Raw genomic sequence first — 14,245 nt, 5'->3', positions numbered from 1 at the left:
CATTCAGGCTGCACTGCTGGCAGCCTGACGATGTGACCAGGAGGTGAGGAGGCTGGAGCCAGCCGGTAAAGATGGGACTTGTTGTGGGGCAATTGCAGGAATAAGCCTTTAAATGCTGTAAATACCTCCCCTCCACCCACACAGACCTGAGAGGATTAGCAGGGTGTGGAGACATTGAAGCGTTTTACTACAGCACTGTCTGACACGACAGCCACAATCCAGAGACAAACTGAGACCAAGGGCGCTATCAACAAAACTGGCAGAATTAAAGGTCTGATCAATACCAAAAAATGCACCGATCCGACATGCTAACATTATTTGGAGGAATGCAATACCCACGAGATTCAGTGTGATGAGACCTAATGAGGACTCAGCTAACGTTTCCTACTCAATGACATAGAGATCAGATTTTCTTACCACTTCTATAGCAAGCAACAACTGAAAGTGCCTTCCGGTTCAAAAGCAAATTGGTCCAGCTTCTGTTCCAACATCATCATTTAATCTGGCAGGCTCCTTTTAATTCTGAATTAAAATTGATGGCAATACAGCGAGGAAACAAGAGAGGAAACAGCTGGAAAGAGTCATATGTACAGCATTCAAGACCTTCCATAGATGCAATCTTGCCTCTGTTGCTTCTGTTTATGACAGCCACATCAACCGGACACTTAAGAATGTTTCTACAGACCCCATCCACGCCACCAGATCATTTTTATACTTCTCCCTTTTGGGAAGGAAGTTTTTAAATATTAAATGTGATACTGTTTGGTTCTGAAATAGCTCCAATCTAGAGGCTATTAGGCACCTCAATATGCAGATTTTGGACGTTGCATTGATTCCATAATATGTACTCTGTATATTGTGTGATACGTGTTTTTTGTGTAAGTTTAATGTGTGTTTTGTTGTTTTTGCTGTTTTTTTTTTAACTTGGCTGCACTGGAGAAAATTCCAATCAACTTTGTTGACATTGCAATAATGAAATTAATTGAATTTGCTCTCTCTGATTGCACCGATTCTGCAGCTTCCAGGGAAGTGAGTCATATCATCAGTTTCATCTCATCCAAACATGCCAGTGCAGACACGTTACACTGCTGAGAGAAGCAGAAAATACCAGCCAAGCACCAACGGGAACCTATCGCTGCTTTTGAATGGTGTGAATACCAGGCTGTTGTAGAAAAGCGAAGCTGAGGTGCCTGGGATGATCAGCACCAGCACAAGAATTTATTTCCGATGTTCTAAACACGATTCCGTGGTCCACTATACCCCTCTGCTGTAAGTGTATCTGGCCTTCCTTGGTATAAGAGATAACAGAGTGTGGGGGAGGAGAGACAGGCTGACACCAATAGAGACATGAGCACATATACCCCACCCCAGCCCCAACAACCAGAAATGGTGAACTTTTCTCATATTGATTCTGTACCTCTCACCACTACCCACACCCCAGTTTTATTCAGAGAACGAGAATCCAAAGAGATTCTGCAGCTCTCTATTAAGATGCTGCGTTCAGAGTCAGGGTTACGCTAAGAACTGAAGCTACCCTTGGGTTATAGCGTACATTTAGGGTTGGGATCACAGTTCGGGTTGTGTGCAGAGATGTTTGGCTGAACACAGGAGATTGTTTTTTAATTGAACTGAAAAAAATAACACCACAACTGACTACAGTACAGCACAACAAAACAAAAGCCCAGACATGCAGCCTAGAGTGGGAATATCTGAAGATTTTGAGAACAAGGACATTCCCCACTGAAATGTGAACATTTACTAAGTATAGAAGCCCTTCTGCGTAAATTCACTCTCGTCACCAGCTACAGCACGAGAGAAAGAGTGCAGGTAAATCAACTTATTTCACCACAGCGTGCCAGCAAATCACCACTAATTCATGGAAAAAGGAACAGAAACGTAGTGCAAGAAAAAAAAAAGAAACCCAAGAACGTCTGAGCCCTGCACTGATTCATATGAGGAACATACCCCAGCAGTGACATCACCCCTCTAAGAAGCCACCAGCGCACAACAGGCGCTCGGGTTTAGAGAAAGGGGAGAGGGGTCACAGCACAGTCAGGCGTCATATTTCCTTCAGGGCAGACGAGTCATGACCCACTTCCTGTGAGCTGGCAGGTCGGCCTATGTCACAGAGGGGGTGGCTGGGAGTACGAGGAGACGGGAAACCCATGGCTTCAACCAAAGAGACCCTAACCACACCAATACCGCCGAAACTGACTCACTCCTCCGAGGGCACACATGACTGGAGTCGGGCTCTTGCGAAAATAAAGACATGTTCATGCAATCTGTTCTGCTATCAGGCAAACATCTTGGTATACGTGATGGGTGCCAGCTTAAAGGATGTGTGATTTTCAAACCGCTGAAGCAGACGAGGTGCTTCAAGGAGATGGCGGCAGCAGATCACTAGATTGACACCAATTGATAAGAAAATGAGAACGATGGCCAGAAAAAGTCTCCTCAAATTTGCAGTCCTCGGTTCTTGTGAAGTACTGACGTCCCCGGCACTAACAGGTCAGCTGTTGCTGGCTTTCAGAAGGAGTGGTGGGTTTTAACGTGTGGGGTTAAGGGAAAGGAAAATGTTGAATTTTTGTGAATGAAAGTCTTCAGGATTAAGAACTGTAAACTTGAACTCATACAGAATATAAGAAACGTTTTAAGGTGATGTTAATTTATCATACCTCTATGAGAAATTCCTTTAAAAACAAGCATAAATGGAACCAGAAAACACATCATCTCAGTACAGTGCCGAGCTCATCTAAAGATCTGGAACATGGGGGAACTGATCATTCTATTGAAGTTCCAGGAATAGGATACTGTTTAAAACACAAAGGTTTAAATTATTCCAGCTTCATAGCCCACACTCTCTCTCCATCTTCCTTGGCAGGACTAATTACCAGGAACCAAATCCTGAGTCTTTTCCAAGAATAAATAAAAAGAACTATTGTCTCTTGTTACCGTGGAAAAAGTTTTCTATATATAAATATATTGAATGTTCATTTCAGTTAGAAGCAGTAAGAAGGCTTTAGCTGTGTAGATGAAAAGTTGGATGTTTTCTCTGAGAAATAAGCCCCGCTGTTCCGACACAGACCTTTTGTATCTACACCCTCTGCCTCGTCGCCAGAGGTGAAAACACCACCAGTCTTCTGCTCAGTGTGTAGACACACTGGACTGGGTCCGGTGACACTCCCTCCAGCACAGCAGAAGCAGGAGGGAGAGAGAATAAGTCCTCTTTTATTCTGTGACCCCCCTAGCCTCTGTGACTCATCTCAGGCCTGAGACAAACGAGGGATGCCTGTGGCACAGACCCTCAATGTGCTCTTCAGTGCGTGAGAGCATCTGAGCATGTGAGGGGCGCCTGAGTTAGTGAGAGAGTTTTCTCCCATTCAAATATGAACACATTAAAACAACGCCATATTCACACATCTGGTTTTTAAGTTTAGGGTTGTGGGAGCAGAGTGGAGTAATAATTAGGTTTCTTAACTCCTGATTGGGAGGTCATGGGGTTAAATAATGGGTGGGATGAGTAACGTAAGTCTCTCAAAGAGCTCTAGTAAATGTCCTGCTTCAGCTGAAACATTGTCTCTTTTCTTTTCCTTTCGGAATAGAATAAACCTTCCAACTGGTTCAGTACAAGATTAAAAGATAGAACGGAGACAAGCACAGCACTAACTCACTTTGAGGCACTGAGCATAATGCACAGTTTATAGCAGATGCTCATGCAGAAGGCTGAGAGAACATCTGAGCTTGTAACTCTTGTGGTTTTAAATCACAGGTGGGGGTCAGTGCTATTGTATCCTTGAGCAAGGTGCTTCACCCAAACCGTTTTACTAAAATGTCCAGCTGTATAAATAGATTTGGATGTACGTCACTTTGGATAAAAGTGCCAGGCGAATAAACTACGGTAGGGAAACCTTTGTACTTTCACTTTGTTTGGGTGGTGCTTATTGTCCAAAGGGTTTAGTGTCCAGCTTATGAAGATGAGGAAAACAAAGCCGAAGAAGAAGACAACGAAAAAGGCGAACAACTACCTTGCCCTGTGTGCTCTCTCCCTTCTCGAACAGCCTCTTCAGGCTGTTGAGGGGCACGCTGGGCTTCTCGATGTGGACGCTGCCCCCAGGGGAGGTGGTGCCTGCTACCATGCTCTCGCCGTCGGCGCCATCGTTCTGCCTCCACAGCTTCCTCTCCATGGCCGCGTCGTCCTCCTGCTCCTCTCTTCCTCCGGCCCTCTCTCCCTCACTCGGGTACCGGAAGCGGCTGCCAGGGACGAGTGCCGAACCGGGTGACTTGGGCCTCCCGGCGCTGTCCTGGCTGCTGCGCGACTCCCCTGGTGGGCTCTGGGCTGGGTCGGGCCTGGCGCAGGGTCGGGCCCGGGGTGCGGTGCTCGGGGGCGTGGGCGGCGGCGGCGGGTCGTGCGTGGCCGGCTGCTGCTCCCACCTCTTCTTCAGCACACTCAGGTTCCCCTTCCGAAAGGAAGGTGGGAGGGTGTCGATGCCCTGCAGGAAGAGAGGGGCGCCGCTGGTCAGGAGCTCGTGAGTGCAAAATCACCTCTCTAAGCATCATCTCAAACCGCCCTGCAGGGCATCCCAAATCCTGATGCTATCGGTTTGGTGTATTCCAGTTCAGATTCGGTTACGCTTCTACATAGCACAGCTCTGTGCTGGCGCGTGGACTGTCTTTCCAAAGCTTGTTAAAATCTTTCCGACTACCCAACGACACCTCAGTGAATTTAAGTGACAAGATCCGCCCTATAAAACGATCACAGCAGTCACTAATGGCGACATACAGGAGCACTTAGTTAATTCTGTGGTTTAATTTGACATCCTCAAATTAGTGAGGTACACAGCGATGCAGTTTTGTAACAAACTGCATGCTCATTTTAACTGAACCCTGCACACTACTGAAATCAGACACATTTTTATTAATAAATTGCTTCCACGAGTTCCCATTATTAGAGTTGCGTGGAAAGAACGGAAATGTGCTGGCCAAGAGAAAGATTTAAAGAAACCTTTTGCTGGCGTGCTGTAAGTGCAGTCCTGCCCATTGTAGTACATTGGCTAGTCAGGTTATAGCAGCCTTTATTTCACATGAAACAAGGTTGATACCTTGTCATAATGAATTGGCTGATCTTGAGAATCATTTTCATCTCAGTAAAAGACATTAATGTGGTTGGGTCACTATCAGAGAAACGTAACAAGAAGATACACAGAATCAGACCAACTTTCACAGGCTTGGAGACAGAGGTGTACAAAATATAAAGTAAAATGAAAGTATGCTGCGTGTCTGAAATACTAGATCAGCCGTTTTAAAAAGACAAAGACAGGACAGAATGATATGTGTTCATGCAGATCGGACCCTGAAGAATGTTTCTGCAGTAGAGCTGTGGAGCAGATTCCACTCATTCTGGACACAGCCCTCCCTACTGCTGAGGAACCTGAAAGCGTCTGCTCTGCAATGTTCAAGAGAGCATTTATAATAGAAAAAGGAAACTGCAGGAACATCATGATTATATGTAAAAGTATATTTGAACAAGAATAATTTAATCCGCTTCAGAAACCCTGAAAGTACTTTTTACACCACTGCTAAAAATAACCTTTGGCAACTGGACTGATCAGATCACAGTTACCGGGGACAGTCAAAGCACTACCTAAATATACTGTACACCTCGATTTCCTACTACTCTCCCCAATTTTACCCATGACCAGAAACCCCATGTTTTAACAGTTAAAGGCACAGAAGCAGACACACATAAAAACAGAACAGCTCAGATAGGAAAAAACACATTTTCTTTCCAGATACAGTAGGCTGTTAAATGACAGTGAAAAAGGTGGAAAAAAAGGACAAAGTGAAACAACCTTAGTTGGGTCCCGGCAGCTTGCTGGCCTCTCTTTCTCTGCTCCTCGGAATGATAGAGCACTCCCAGATGTTTCCAGTTAGCAGTGCTACATGTACAAACGAGCCCAGCCCCCTCGGGCCGGGACAGAAAGGGGGGGAGAGGGAAAGAAAAATCCAGGAAACTAGAAAGCAGGAAATGATAAATTCTGGGGCTGTTTAACTCTTTGTTGACTGGCTGCTTCAGTCTTTCGGGAAATAAAAGGAACAGAAATGGAACCGGGGAAAAGAAACACCTGCGCTCGCTCGCACGCACGCTGTCCAATCTAGACCGGGGCTAGTGGTATCTGCAATCTGGCCAGCTGCTTCACCAGAGCAGCTCGACCAAGAACTCGGTGAACTTCTCTCCTCGGGCACTACAGAAAACGGCTCCCTCTGCACGACTTGCCGAACTGTCCCCTCCTCCCCTACTGGAGCATCGGAGTCGCCGTACGTTTATGAGGAACCCAAGAGTTCCTGACCTGCTTTGCCCAACACTTTTCACTCTCATTTCTGGTTGGGGTTTCGAAGAAACACAGAGTGGAAAAATACTTTCTGAAGAGGATGAATGAGTTTGTAAAGGGAAAACAGGAGGATATTTAGACAGTGCCTTAACTGGCCACGTTTGAACATTTCTAGGTCTGAATCCATGGCTGACAGGCTGTGCAGCTGATGTTCTCCAGAGCATTGAAACTAGAAAATCACACTCTTAATATGTTGAGGGCAGATCTAACTTCTTTATATACAAGGCAGCTTGTAAAGAAAATAGGTCTTCTACAGTACCAAACGTACCATATGAGAAGAGAAACTGAAATGGGACAAGGTCATACATATGTGGACTAATCATAAATACAACTAGTAAAGATAACTGAAATTAACTCAGGATACACTAATTTGTAATGATTTTAATCAATTGGCCTTGACTAGCTACACTGAGAAATCCAAAAACATTCTTGAAATGATGCTCAGTTAAAGTCACTACAGAATAGCCAGCCAGTTACAAGGCTAAGTGTAACAGAAACTGCATGAGCAAAATACTGCAGAGAAACATTTTTCTGCCATTAATTGAAAACAAGCTTTGCACATACACATGTTTAAATACATCTTAATTCTCCTCCTTTGAATCCTCACAGAGACAGGTTCACTTCCCCTCCTGCAAACTCCTCCCATGAACTGCTTTCCTAGGTACTTTCTGTCTCATTCAGAGTGCAGACCGTCTCTCTCTCTCTCTTCTGCGGCCACTGTGCTGCGCATGTTTCTATGATTTATCAAGTCACATGAGAGAGGAATGCCTTCTCCCAGCCTTTTCCGAGTTTGTCAGCACTTAGTCTACACAAGATGCATTTTCTTCTGCTGTTTTGGGCTGGTAATAAAAACATTAGAGGTTTGGAAAAACTTGGCAGGTTTAAGAAGCATCTGCAGACTTCTTTTTGTTGACAGGTACTGGTGTGGTGTATTGATGTGCTGCATTTGACCTGGATTTTAAATTGTACAATACCTCTATAGCAATTTCCCAGTTAATTCATATTAAAACCCTAATTAAATTAATGAGAATCAGGTTTTCTGCTCTGCTCAGTCAGCAGTTTAAGCCATGCGGTCCTTGCATCAATTGTTTCTTCCAGGTTCTTGAAAATCACAACTGTTTTCTACACATTTTATCTTCCCTTTGAGAGAAAACGGAAGGCTAGACAGTACTGACGGTAAAGATAGGGGCAGCCCCTGTGAACACCAGAGTGCAACAGTGCAGTTTCCATTATCCAGTTCTTTGGACTGTGGCCAGACTTTGTTTTTTATTTAAAAAATTGAAACTTTTTTATGCTCTACTGATGCACAATAACCAATAATTGTACACATACAAAACAATAATTTATAACAATAATTTAAACAATAAACAATAATTGTTAGCCAACAATCTCAGACTGTGAGCAGTTTACAAACAGCGTGTTACAATGTAGGATTGGATCACCGTCTGTTAGTAGGCCCCTCTAGACTGAGACTGGGTGAAAGCAGGGTGGCCTGGCCATACTTCCAGAAGAATCTATCTATACCCACACCAAAGACATCAACGGTGGCAAAAACATAATTTCAGACCAAGCTGAATGATTGGAACACACTGCTCAACCTCCTACGGGTTTTCCAAGAACAAGTTTTTCACCTTCCCAGAATGTGGTTTCAGCAAAGACAAGTTCTAACAAGAAGAACAAAGACACAATGTAGTGGAATTGAATTTTTATCTCATGCTTTCTTAATGGGGAGCTAAACATTCAAACGTTTATCAGAAACTCAGACTAAACCAAAATATGACTTTCTCATAAAACCGATTTAATCTGCAACGGAAACACAGAAAATAAGAAACAAAATGAATAAATCATCATCGTCCCACCCCCATTTGAACCGCACCCAAGAACCGCTTTGTTGTATGAGAACTATTAACCTTATTGTTAAATAAGCACAGCCAACACTTGGACCTACCTCACAGGAAACACCAGAAAACCCCTCCCTTCAAATCCACTGTGGTGGCCCTTGGCAAATACTACTTTTACTCCTTGTCTTATTCAGCGTGATAACTGCACATTCTAGTGCTGCATGACTGCCTGGTCACTGTCTGTCATCTACTCAAATCTGACCAAACAGATGGACTGTAATTGGAGCAGTTATACAAAACAAAAGGAGAATTACCTGAGATTAAAGAGTCTAAATAAGGATTAGTAGCTGACTGGCTGCCCAATGGCTTTAACTAACTTGCCAAGCACTGGCAAGGGATTTGGGAGTGTACTAAAAGACAGAGATACAAAGAGATAGGGAGAAAGAGAGACAGAAAGAGAATTGCCACGTGAAACAGGAGGAATAAGAAGACTGAAAGATGGCAATAATATGAAGAACAATGAAGAGGGAATGATAGGTCTGATGTTGTGTGGTAATACGTTTTGTGTGTGTACGGGGTAAGGGACTTAATGCACGTTAAGATGTGACAAAAGAACGTATAAATGTTCATAACGAAGAAGGGGTGATTCAATATTTCTAGTTCATTTGGGTCTTAGTAACTAATTAATCCAAAGATCTCATCCAGCGGTTCACATAGGGTAATGAATTTAACAACATAACTAGGTAGCTTGTTCCATACTCCCACAACCCTTTGTGTAAAAAATACTTCCTGTTCTCCATTCTTAATGATTCTAAGACTTCTGAATACTGAATCAATTCCCCTCATAGTCTTCTCTGTTCAAGACTAAAAACTTTCAGTTTCTTTAGCATGTTTCTATAGGTCATTTCTTTGAAGCCAGGAAATCCAGGCTGTTCCCTGGACTAATTCCAAAACAGCAAAATCTTTTTGGGTCTTACTAGTGACACATGATATTTCTGTGAAACCTACATTTTAACTACACATTCCACTGTTCGGTTTGCCCTTCTAATTTAATTGCTCTAGTGTGTAGCAGATAAAAACAATGTATCTATTTCACAAATAGTCTCTTCAGGCTTTGTGGTTGTAATTTTGTTTCAATTTTTTGTTTGTGCAGCCTGTGTGCACTAGACAAAATTAAATGCCATCAGTGGGGTATTATTTTAGAACTATCGATATACTGATCCATTCACTGTTATCAGGATTATGGTCATAATTCTGTCTAGGAATATTTCTCAGTAGTTGAAGTCTTAGAGTGGGTTAACAAAACCAATGAGCCATGGAGCTAGTAACACAGAACAGGGTTAATGGAGGAGAAAGGGAGACCCACCCTTTTTCACAAGCAACACCACCACCTAGGGGACTGATGGTGAAACAAAACCAAAAAGGAGGAAAAATGAAAATGCTAAATGAGAAACTGGTGTCCTTGTCCTCTTCCACATTTATGACTTCCACCTTATTTCCCAAAAGACAAAATATGTGTTGTTGGCAGCAATGCCACTCTCGAACCGGCAGGAGGGAATAGATACTCACATGTTTCTTTTTCTCTGTGCTCGCTTCTTCAGCAGCCTTCTGGTACCTGTGGAAGACAGGGCGAACAGAGTGAGGCTGGGACCCTGATAAGGGGGAACCCACTCTTCATCCATATCTGTGTTATTACATTAGCGAGCTGGTAGCACTACTGGCAGTATGGACACCATTTCTCCCTATCCTATGGCACAATATGCTTTAAGGGTAATGAAAAAATCGCATGCAGGGAAACTGTGAAATATACAGTAATATTAAATAAAAGCTGCACCCTGCATCTAATGAATAAGTATTCTAGTAAAGAGAGTAGTCAACAACAAAAAAATCCTATAATCAACTATGGCGCCATCTAGTGGTGGAACACTCAGATTGCAGTTAAGTGTTGTCAGGTGTATTGGAAATATTGATGAAACAATGAACTATCGTTTGCTCAAATCCTGCAAATTAAAGAAATGAGAAAATACACCCACAAAGACATGGGAAGTCATGTTACCCACCCTGCACTCTTTACTAAAAATAAAAATGATCTGCAGATGGAAATGTCACAGAGATTGCCAGTAGAAGTGTTCTTTTGAGGGGAAATGAGACACAGGCGGAGTCAGCTGCTGGTGTGCGAACCCTCGAGCCCTCTTTCTGGACAACATACCCACTGGAGCTTCCAGAGCGCTTCAAGTACCGAGCACCTGTAGCATGACACCTTACCAGCTATCTGTGTGTTTTTACTCTAATGACACTGGACTGAGATCTGACCGAGCAATGTTGTTAAATGTTTTGTACTATGATATTGTACTGCTGCCATGTTGTACTACTGTCATATAAGTTATGTGTTATGAGCTCTTGATGTGCAAGACACTTTCCCTTTGGGACAATAAAGGTTAATTCAATCTGCAGTAGGTCCTGGGATTCGACCTGCCATGCAACAGCAGGGAACAAGCCCACATGGGAGACCTGAGCTCTCTTATGATTTTCTAAAGCTGACGTCTCATCTTCCAGAGTCTTGTGCGCAGAGACCTAAAGCACAAGGTGTTTGTGTAATGACTCAGCTCTCAGGGAGATTGTGATGAATGCAAGGTGGGCACTCGAACCCACGCACAGGCGGGGCCACAGTCAGGCCGAGATCATGGAGGAAAAAAACGGGCAGCTGGAGAGCGAGATCCCATGACAGAATCCTGGGGGGTCTCCAGTCTGCAGGGTCAGACCTGTGAGGTTTGCAGTCGGGAATGAAAATGAGATGAGGAACCAAGCCAGAGAGGATCCGGGATCTTGACTGGGAGATGAAGCAAGAGGTCAGCCCACAGCAAGCTGGACAAGGCACAGGCAAAGCTGGCTCATAGCGCTGGGGCCCTGGGTTCAATTCCTGTGGTACTATCTGAGTGTATGTAGTTTGTATGTTCTTCCCATGTTTGTGTGGGTTTCCTCTGGGTGCTCTGGTTTCCTCCCACAGTGCAAAGACTAGCTTCTGGGAAAACTGTGTGCCCTAGCACACCCTAGCTTTTGCCAGGATGTATCCTGCCTTGCGCCCACTGCTTGCTGAGATACAGATCTCCCCAAAACCCTGTATTGGATAAAGCGGTCAGAAAATGGGTGGATGATAATGTTTTTGATATGAATGCGATTTTGATGTCATTTGTGCCAATCAAGAAAGATGGCCCAGTGGCTCCCTGGATACAGGCTCAGCTCCCTGGTCGTCTTCAAGACACAGTCAACAATCACCATAACTATCCAACATGCTGCCACACAGCCAAGTTACTAATTAGAAATGCGGAGCTGCTGGAAAAACCTTCAGGACAACAATGCCACTGTCTCCCAATGTGCCGAGTGAAAAATGTCAACCCAGCACCCTCCTCATAACCTCTCTTCACACACCCACACCAAAGGAAGAGAAGAGTTTTGAAAAACTGGAAGAACGAGTTTGGGATGAGATCACAGGCACTCTGGCGCAAAGTGAAAGAGGACAAAGGCAAAGAAGGGGATGCAGGAGATGGTGAGAGAAAGTAAAGACAGCGTGTGCTGCTGGAGAGACAGAAACCAGAGAGAGGAGCAGCTCCTGGTATTATCCTGGGGACTGCTGTGTGCGCTTGTTTTCATTCCAGCTGGGCCCTTCATCTCCAGTGTCAATTGACGCATGTAATTAATCAGCACGTCTGTTTGGATTATTTTTTGCACTCAGTCCTTGTTTCCATCAACTTCAGCAAACAGATCTTCATTCAGTCTCATCTCAACTGTGCTAATTAAGAAGTTGCTTCCAAATCTCTGAATAAACAGCTCTTAACAAGTGATTAGTTGATGGTGAACAGCTACAGGTGAGAATGAAACAGCATGTTTTTTTTCCAGTCAATTAGTTTTCAGCTTGAACATCTGAACGAGATCCTGACACTCACTAGTTAGCACAGAGTTAATTAATTCCAACAACAAATCTCATTCAGTTTTTCAGGAGCTGAAAGGATAATTAAAAACACATCTATAATAGAGAATTTAAATCAATTAGCCTGTGATTGAGACTGCAGCTGGACCAAAAACCAGAAAACTTGGGACCAGCGTTGAAAAACCACTGGAATAGACGACAAAAGGCATATTTGTGATCTTTTTATTTTATTCAATTTGTGTATAATGTGGGGAGGTCTAACTGCAAGGGTGATGCTAATGCACATTTTTTCAGGGAAATGAAATTGAATAGATAAGGACAATTGGCTGAATGGCCTATTTTTGTCAGTGTCTTTTCAATGGTTTCTGATCCAAACAGTACCTTTAAAGGGGAACTGCAGTCGATATTTCTCAGACGGGTTATTCGATTTCGGTAACAAAATAAACATTGACATTATTGAAAAAAATTATAAATTTCAAATTAAGCACAAAACTGTGAACTTTGTGGAAGTACTGTAAGATGCCATGTTGAGGCAACTCAGATTCGAGTTCCCAAGAACTGCCATGTGATGTGGCCCTTCCTGCTCACTAGTCTCCGTAATGACTAATGTCATGTGATGTTGGAGCGAATAAATATAGGTTGTGCAGCAGACATTTCACCACAGAAATATTCCAACGTGATCTGCATGCAAAACTGTCTCAAAATCGAAAGCAATATTTCTGTTGGATTAAAAGAGATGTATTCACTAGCCTGCTTGCTTTCAACATCATAGGGAACAATGTTTACACATCACCGGAAGTTTTGTTGCCTCGTTGCAGAAAATGGCACTGCGCATACCTGGAAATTTTGTCTATCTTGTGACGTAAATTGGACGTTTTACAAATTACTGTGCACATTTTACTTTTATAGCACTTTGAAACGCACGCATCAGTGCTGATTCTTTCTAACCCCCAGATATGAAAAAAAAAAACATTGCAGTTCCCCTTTAACCAAGCACAAGTGCTATCAGAAAAAAAATATTCTAATTATAAATGGGCAAAGAGTACAGCTACTGAGCATCAGTGCTTTAGGGTGTTTTCTGCTCGCCTTTCTGGCTGCCACGTAGGAAATATGTAGGTTGTTGGCACGTAGTTTAATATATGACAGCTGTTTCACCTCCTGAGCCAACTGGAAAAGCCATTGCCCCGTCACAGAAATGAGAAGACAGAGTGGAACAGAGCGCTGGAGCTGACTCAAGATCTGCAAGACTGAGTGCTCGGCTTGAAAGCATTCACAAGCTGCCAGGTAGCGTCTCCCTTTTCCCCCCACACAGAGAAAGCTGCGCTGTCTCAGAGCTTCATCAGTGTGCAGGAGAGCGCGTGGCCCTGCTGTGTGCTCCTGGCGCTCAGACAGAGAGGCGGCTCCGTCTGCTCCTCTGTGAGCAGTGCATCTCTTCGGATAATTGCGGTGCAGTCACAAAAAAGTGTATGCCTGCTAATCTGTGAGCGAAGAACGAGGGGTGTCTGTCTGTGTGGGCGGCTGGAGCGAGGCTTACTTGGAGAATTTTTCTGCAATGGCATTGCCTTTGCTGCGGGTGCTGACCAGAGAGAGCTCCTTGGCTGTGACGCGGAGGGACTGGGAGGCCCACTGACGCCGGCTGAAGGGACTGGCTGCCATCTCTCGCCTGCTTGCCAACTACCTGCTGGGGGCAGACATCGGCTTTCAGAAGGCTGACGAGAAAGTCTTACTGTGTACCGCTGTTTTGGAATCATTCAAGGGAACTGTTCAATTAAACTGCACAATATACATAACTGAAAACTGTAATTGTAACAGGAGACCCCTACTATCCTGCTGCCCTTGCTGTTTCGCTTGGAAAGAACATGCATGTTAATTCTAGTCACTGTTTTAGTGTTTGGAGCAGATTCTCCCTCTCTACTGCGTGATAAAAAGAATAAATTAGCCAAAAAGAAGCACTGAAGCAGCCCTGACAAAAGCATGTTGAGCCCAGTGCTGACTCACTCTCATCACAGATGAGAGAGCAGTTTCTTGCAGTAATATCTGCAAGGATCATTTGGAGAGCAGCAGTGAGCACAGAAATCACACAAGGA

At 43.9% G+C, this 14,245-nt stretch overlaps 1 protein-coding gene across 7 annotated transcripts in view; it reads right to left on the bottom strand.

Annotated features, from left to right (window-relative positions):
• Positions 1–14,245, bottom strand: part of LOC102683303 (LIM domain and actin-binding protein 1) — a 34,401-nt gene that overhangs the window by 10,483 nt on the left and 9,673 nt on the right. For 4 of the 7 annotated variants that reach the window (XM_015344289.2, XM_015344286.2, XM_069196701.1 and 1 more), the window contains 3 exons: positions 13,693–13,839; positions 9,800–9,845; positions 4,026–4,490 (listed from right to left, as the gene is read on the bottom strand). In XM_015344289.2, the coding sequence (XP_015199775.2) occupies positions 4,026–4,490; positions 9,800–9,845; positions 13,693–13,814 (633 nt within the window). In that variant the 5' untranslated portion in view covers positions 13,815–13,839. The remainder of the gene's footprint in view (positions 1–4,025; positions 4,491–9,799; positions 9,846–13,692; positions 13,840–14,245) is intronic. The other 3 variants (XM_015344288.2, XM_015344290.2, XM_015344291.2) reach the window with 1 other exon arrangement.

Source organism: Lepisosteus oculatus, chromosome 1 (assembly GCF_040954835.1).
Source record: "Lepisosteus oculatus isolate fLepOcu1 chromosome 1, fLepOcu1.hap2, whole genome shotgun sequence".
Classification (NCBI taxonomy): Eukaryota; Metazoa; Chordata; class Actinopteri; order Semionotiformes; family Lepisosteidae; genus Lepisosteus; species Lepisosteus oculatus.
The sequence above is the reverse complement of the archived record's forward strand: the minus strand, read 5'-3'. Positions and strand labels throughout refer to the sequence as shown.